Source organism: Sinocyclocheilus rhinocerous, unplaced genomic scaffold, assembly GCF_001515625.1.
Source record: "Sinocyclocheilus rhinocerous isolate Xijiao unplaced genomic scaffold, SAMN03320098_v1.1 scaffold168, whole genome shotgun sequence".
Lineage (NCBI taxonomy): Eukaryota > Metazoa > Chordata > Actinopteri > Cypriniformes > Cyprinidae > Sinocyclocheilus > Sinocyclocheilus rhinocerous.
The window spans coordinates 1,006,580-1,014,135 of record NW_015635532.1 but is presented as its reverse complement, the minus strand read 5'-3'; the positions used below and the strand labels follow the sequence as shown (position 1 = coordinate 1,014,135).

The 7,556-nt window shown below is 32.4% G+C and overlaps 1 protein-coding gene across 1 annotated transcript in view; it reads left to right on the top strand.

The window, feature by feature from the left end:
• Positions 1 to 7,130, top strand: part of LOC107747124 (bifunctional heparan sulfate N-deacetylase/N-sulfotransferase 1-like) — a 29,915-nt gene extending 22,785 nt beyond the window's left edge. Inside the window, exons 3-9 of the mRNA XM_016561549.1 lie at positions 1,805 to 1,933; positions 3,287 to 3,469; positions 3,744 to 3,908; positions 4,669 to 4,740; positions 4,825 to 4,934; positions 6,069 to 6,165; positions 6,255 to 7,130. Of these exons, the coding sequence (XP_016417035.1) occupies positions 1,805 to 1,933; positions 3,287 to 3,469; positions 3,744 to 3,908; positions 4,669 to 4,740; positions 4,825 to 4,934; positions 6,069 to 6,165; positions 6,255 to 6,374 (876 nt within the window). The 3' untranslated portion in view covers positions 6,375 to 7,130. The remainder of the gene's footprint in view (positions 1 to 1,804; positions 1,934 to 3,286; positions 3,470 to 3,743; positions 3,909 to 4,668; positions 4,741 to 4,824; positions 4,935 to 6,068; positions 6,166 to 6,254) is intronic.
• Positions 7,131 to 7,556: the final 426 nt, after the last annotated feature.

Here is a 7,556-nt window from a genome sequence, read left to right as displayed (position 1 = left end):
TTTTTAGTAAAATCAAATGTGACCTTGTTCTTTGTAACTATGGCAATGTCTGCCCCGAGACCGCACAAAACACTTTCACTACGAGAGAAAGCGGCAGCCGCTCGGCGATTCCTGGATGTCATCATCTCCATACGATTATTCTCGTGGCCACGACGTATTATCACGTTTCCACGAGTTAATATGTTGTGGCCATGAAAAAACTAGCCTAAGTGAACCGAACATGTCCGCTCCGGTCACCGTAAATGCTTCGTTCGACTTTTCGGAGATCATCTACTCTTCCCTGTGGATAACCTCTGACCTACTTTCTCTACGATCTGAATTTCTGCGTATTGAATTTTGAATATTGAATTTGATGTTCCGAATTTCTTCTTCATCTTGAAAACTTGAAGCTGTATTTTTAAAAACTGGATATTTGCAGTCTAACACTTAAGAACAAAAAATCCGCTGTTTGAAAATACATGTCTATTAAAAAAAAAACTGCCATTAAAAAATCAATTGTGTTAAATTTCAAATGTTCAATATTCAAGTTTTAAAACATCTAAATCAGAACTGTTAAATGCCACATAAAATTCAGTTTTGTTAAATGACACTTGTCAATCATTCAAATTTACACAATTCAAATTCAAATATTTTTGACATATTATAAGCTCCATATGGCATCTAACAATGCTTTGGAAAAAAACAGTTACTCTTAAAAAATAAAGCATATACATAAAACCAAATAGGAAATAAAACAGTTATCGAATAAGCATGTGTCCTATTCTGTGTCCTAAATAGTACACAGTCCTATCTGTCGCCTGAAACATTGGTGTCTCATATTTTAGAGCAGTCAATCAAATCTGTATGTGTGTGAAAATATTCCGATGTAACCCTCTTTGTAATTAGTAAAAATTTCACAACTGTAATTTAATTACACATTTTTTTCTCAGTAACTGTAACAAAGTAGTTACATTTATTTTGTAATTACGTAATTCCATTACATGTAACTTGCTACTCCCCAACACACACACACACACACACACACACATATATATATATATATATATATATGAACATTTTTGTTACTTAATATAAATGCTATCTGAAATTAAATAAAGTAAAAAAACTATTTAGCAAGTTTCCAGAGCAACATTTCTCGTTTTCATTCAGTTTAACTTAAGTACTAAACTAAAAGTGAAATATAAAAGTAGAAAAAAAATTAATAAAAAGAAAAAAAAACTAAAAAGAAAATCCAATTCAAAATATTTTTTTGGTAACACTTTACAATAGTTAATAAATTAACTAAGCATTTGTTACAGTATTTAGTAATTTAAGTAACATTGGCAGTTTGGGTCCATAAACTAATGTTAACAGATGCAACTTTAATAATTTTAATAATGAAAATAATGAAATATTTTTCAATAATGAAAAAAGTTAAATGTATTAAATTATCATTAAGATTATTAAATAGGTCATGTCCATTCAACAATTTCTGAAGCTTCCCTATCTAAATTTTTTTATTTTAATACTTTTTTTCTGAGGAAAGAAAAACATAAGTAATGATAAAAATCCAAAATATGAAATCTCATTATAATAATAATCATAATGTTATTTTTTTTAAACATTACTTTCGTACAGTGAAATATAAATAAATAAAGATGTTATGAATATTACATTAGCTCACGTCTATTTATTTCCAGAGAGACAGGCACTGTCCTGGAGCCCATGAAAAGTGTGTGTGTGTGTGTGTGTGTGTGTGTGTGTCAGGCAGTGTGAATGGAGAACTGATCGCGTGTGTGTGTGTGTGTGTGTGTGTATTGCTCAGGTTTTGCCGAGGCAGACGTGTGGTCTGTTCACACACACCATCTTTCATAAGGACTATCCCGACGGGCCGCAGGAGCTGGAGCGGATCATTGACGGAGGGGAGCTGTTCCTCACCGTCCTGCTCAACCCCGTCAGTCCCTCTTTACATACTCTATACATCAACTTATGCTGTGCTTAGGATCTTACTGTCAGTAGAACTGGGAGATATAGCTATCAAAAATAGGTTGTTATTTTTCAGCCGTTTGATGAGATTCTGTAAATATCTTAATATGTATAGATTTGACCTGATATTACTTAAAAGGGTGTTTTAGTTTTTTTCCAATAAGAGAAACATCAGTGTAGGCTATATTCTAGATTCATAAAAGAACAATACAATACAAATTTAGTTAATAAATGAAAAGACTTGTTGAAATCCAGAAAGAATTATATTTTTCCTCCAACCTTCATGAAAATACAAGTAGCTAAATAATGTGTCTTATTCATGCTTGTTTCATTGGTCTGTAAATAATATGAAATAATTATGAATGATAAAAATAACTGAAATCATTTTGCAATTATAAAAATTATTGTTTTAATATTTATATAATAACATTTATTAATTATGAAACGATCTAAAATATAAAAATTATTACATATAAAATAATTATGAAATAATATTCAATATAAAATAAGGATGTAATTGTTTCACACTTTATTATTATTCATAACTGGCCACTGACAAAGAAACAAGTTTTGAAAAATGTTGATGTTGTAATCAAGACATGTTTTTAATAAATGAAGTCAAGGAAGAATGATATTTAATCATTTTATTGATATAGACCAATGAAACAAATATTAATAATCAACATTATTTACTTGTATTTTCATCAAAGTACAATGAGTGAATAATGAATTCATATTTAACCAGATAAGACAAATGATCTGCAAAACATTTGAAGGAAAAAAATGATGGGTTTTTCAGGGCTTATCAATGTAATTCGTTATTTCATAAATATGAATATATTATGGATATTTTATATGTAATAATTATTTTAGAATTATGAAAAAATATATAATATACAATTTATTTTGAATTAATAAATGATTATAATTATAAAATAACTTAAATCAATATGCAATTATAAAAATAACTATTTTAATGGTTAATTTATATTTTGTATTTGTCATCATTATTTAATATTATTAAAATATAAATATAAATATAAAACAATTACAAAATAATTGTTTCAGGCTCATTTATATTTATATCTAGCCAGAAATACTGCTTAGAGAAACAAGTTTTATTTAAATTTGTTGTTGTTGTTGTAGTAATCATTTACCTATTTGTATTTTTGCTAAACCATTTTTAATATATGACATATACTGGACACTATAAACATTTCAATGTCAAACAAATCGATGAAATCTGAATTTGCTGAATACAGTTCTGAATTGTATTTCAAGTGAAATGGCTTTGATTGGCTGAAGTGTGGTTGTTTCTCAGATTAGCATCTTCATGACACACCTGTCCAACTACGGGAACGACCGTCTGGGTTTGTTCACCTTCAAACGGCTGCTCAACTTCCTGCTCACCTGGACTCACCTGAAACTACAGACGCTTCCTCCGCTGCAGCTCGCCGACAAATACTTCCAGCTGTTTCCGTCGGACGCCGAGCCGCTCTGGCAGGTCTGTGACGACGGCAGTTTAGTCCAAGTGTGATTTAAAACAACAGAAAGTTGTTTGTAGAGGACCAAAATCTAAATCTGCATTTGAAATCTGAATGAAATGAGTCACGATGTGATCAAAAGCAGAACCTCCAGCAGCTTCACTGTGATTGGCTGCTGCTCACCTCTCATTTGCATAAAGCTCCGCAATTCCCGACTTTTTCTCAGCTCTCAGTCTGCGCAACACTTTCTCTCCGTCTCAGTGAAATCTCTCAGCGGTGTGATCTTGTGTTTAGGACCCCTGTGAGGATAAAAGACACAAGGACATTTGGTCGAAAGAGAAAACCTGCGACCGTTTCCCAAAACTGCTGCTCATTGGGCCTCAGAAGACGGGTGAGGAGCGACAGCGCCCCCTGACAGACGCATGCAGTACAGCACACACTCTTGACACTGTTAGAAGCGTACAGTGTTTGTTGTGTCTATTTAAACTACTTTATTGGCATGATTGCGGTTCACTAAGAAGAACCGGTTAAATTGAACGATTCGTTCGCGAACCGGTCATCACTAGCGTACAGTGTTTGTTGTGTCTATTTAAACTACTTTATTGGCATGATTGTGTTTTAAAATATTGTCAAAGCGTACACAGAACAAGTAATGACAAGAAAAAAACAATTAAATTAACTATTTAAAAGTGTTAAAATAAGGTGTTAATATATATATATATATATAAATATAATATATATAATACTCAAGGCAGTAGATGGTTTTGAGGGTGTGCAGTTGAAAACTGAAATTTGTACCTTAGTTTCTGACAAAAATGACAATTAGTACTTTCAAAAATGTAACAAGTTTTCCAGTATTAATTGCAATTTTTGTTAGAATCTAATGATGACCAATTTCATTAGAAAAGAAATTAGATGGAATTCATTGAGATTACACATTCATTTATGTTACTGTTATTAAATATATTTTTAAATATGTTTAAAAAAAAATTAAACCATATAAACATCTTCATTGATTGAAATAAACATTAACAAAAATAAAGTATAAAATACTTATTTTATTAAAACTAGTTATTGTTATACAGGTATTGTTATTTAAACTTATTTTATTTCAGCTAGTTGCCAAGGCAACATTTTGAATTTTCATTTAGTCTAGCATTTGATTTTAGAAATACTAAAATAAAAAATTTAAAGTACTAGAATAACTGAAACTTTGCAGAAGCGTTGTCTGGCTCCAGGATGGTACGCCACACACCTCTCGCGCTGGCTCGAACACTACCACCACGACCAGGTGCGTGTGTTTAGCAGCATGTAAGACCGTATGTTCTAATTCAGCAGACTTATTCATCATATTTCTTGCATTAAACCCTCACAGATTCTGGTTGTGGACGGCCAGACATTGAAAACGGATCCAGCATCAGTCATGGAGAAGATCCAGACGTTTCTGGGTTTGGAGAATCAAGTCGATTACCACAAGACACTAGCGTGAGTTTGAGCATCAACACACAAATTCATATATGCTTTAACTGTGACGATTCAGTCCCATGCATTCTTCAGGCATAAATCGTTTCAATTAAATACCCTCAAAAATGCTTGTTCAGTGAACTCAAATCAAGGTTAGTTTAGGTCCGTACATCAAAACTAGCACAAGTTCATTTACAGTTAAAACAGTTAAAAAAATATTCATGTAGTCCAGACACAAAATGATTAGGTTACATTCCATTTTACAAATGTAAGTGGATTGAATATAATTAAATTATGTTGTGACAGTTCAGCTCATTTTAACAAAAGAAATTGAACAAGCAGCAAAAACGAACTTTTTGAGTGTGGGAAAATAAAACCGTTTCTGTTTTTGAAACAAGTTTCTTCTGCTCACCAAGGCAAGGCTGCATTTATTTGATCAGACGTGTAGTAAAAGCAGTAATATTGTGAAATATTATTTCCAAGTAATTTACCTGTTTTTCTATGTGAATACATTATAAAATGTAATTTATTGCTGGGATCAAAGCTGAATGTTCAGCATCATAACTCCAGTCTTCAGTGTCACATGATCCTTCAGAAATCATTCTAATATGCTGATTTACTGCTCAAGAAACATTTCTGATTATTATCATTGATGAAAACAGTTGTGCTGCTTCATATTTTTGTGGAAACAGTGATACATTATATTTTTCATGATTCTTTGATGAATAGAAAATTCAAAAAAAGTTTAATGCCTCCTTAGTGTGAGTGTTTCTTGAGCAGCAAATCAGCATATTAGAATGATTTCTGAAGAATCATGTGACACTGAAGACTGGAGTAATGATGCTGAAAATTCAGCTTTGTATCACAGGAATAAATTACATTTTAAAACACATTCAAATTGAAAACGGCCATTTTAAATAGTAATAATATATTACTGTTTTTACTGCATTTTTGATCTAATAAATGCAGCTTTGATGAGCAGAAGAGAGTTCTTTCAAAAGCAGTCTAGTTTTAGTAGTGACATGCAAACTAATAATTGGCCTCAATCAGCGTCTAGAACCTTTCATTACAAATATCAGGAATTTTTGCAAGCTACAGCATCATGCGGGATGTTTTGATCTCCTTTCTACACTTTTTCCACATTATGTTTTGCAGGTTTGACCCAAAGAAAGGCTTCTGGTGTCAACTGCTGGACGGAGGAAAGACCAAGTGTTTAGGGAAGAGTAAAGGACAGAGATACCCGGACAAACAAGTAACTCTTTTCACTCTTTATTGAGTTTATTGTAAAAAAAAAAACAAGGTAGAGGAAATGCACATTCACAGTCTGTCTCTTTTCATCAGTCGCAGGTGTTTTTGAGGAACTACTACAGAGATGGTAATATCCAGCTCTCTAAACTGCTGTATAAAATGGGTCAGGTTCTGCCCGGCTGGCTCAGAGAGGATCTGCTCAACATCAGGTAACAGAGGCTCTCGTTTGGTCAACAGCACAAACGTCTGGAGTGCCATAAGATTCTCAGAGTCCACCGATGGACGTACAGGAGGAACAAACCACCTCTGACTGGAGCTTGTTCTTACCTAGATGAGTTTGAACTAAAAACAGATTTAAAGAACTGACTTAGTACTTTTAAAACGTGCTGATACTAATTTTGTAATTATTTAAAGTCCAGTATTTATGAACTGACTTTTATCTGTTCTGTTATTGACACTGGATCAGACTGTGCTGAACTAATATGAAGATCATCAAACATATTGCTGCAGAAACAAAGACGCTGAAACTTATATAGTTTTTTTTTTTACTCAACAAATTTGATGCAGACTCGATTTGATTTTATGAAGTCAAAAATTATGCCAACGACCTGTGACGTCTAATATGGACATTTTTGTTTTACTTTTTGTTTTTACATTTTTCACTAGTTCTCTGTTGTTGTTGTTGTTGTTTTTGTGTGTTTCGGTGCAGTTTTACATTTTCTAACGTGGACGTTTACAGGAGTCGATTTACTCACCTTCATGTCGCTTCAAACAGAGGACTTTCTCTCTCTTCTGTGAAACTTTGTTGAGCGCCAAAAGTACCATCAAACATTAGTGCACTATATTCCATCTCTTCAGAAATCATGTGATGCTTTGAGTGACAAACAGATTGAAATTTCAGTGAGTTGTCGTAATTTTATTCATGTTCATTGTATGAAATATCTTCCTTTGTGTTTCACAGAAGAACTTCATAGAGGTTTGAATGACATGAGTGTGAGCTAATCATTGTTTTTGGGTGAATTATCCATTTAAAGTTGCATCTCATTAGCTAAATAATACATAGTTAAATATTAGAGCAAAATAATACATTTCTACTGTAGTGCGACTCCTATAACATGAATTTAGAGTTTAAAGTGCCATTTAAGTGTGTGTGTGTGTGTGTGTGTGTGTGAGAACAGCCTGTTAATGTCATGTTATTTGTTTTATTTTCTCATTGTGGTTGAAACACAAAACTGGTGATTTTATTAAAAGGTAAATGTGTTATTAAACCAATAGTTCACCCAAAATCTAAAATTGTATTTTGTTTGCCCTCAATGTCTTTCGAAACTCATATAACTTAAGTGGAACACAAAATGTTTAGTTTTTTCCCTTCAAATCAGGTTTGATGTCAGTGAA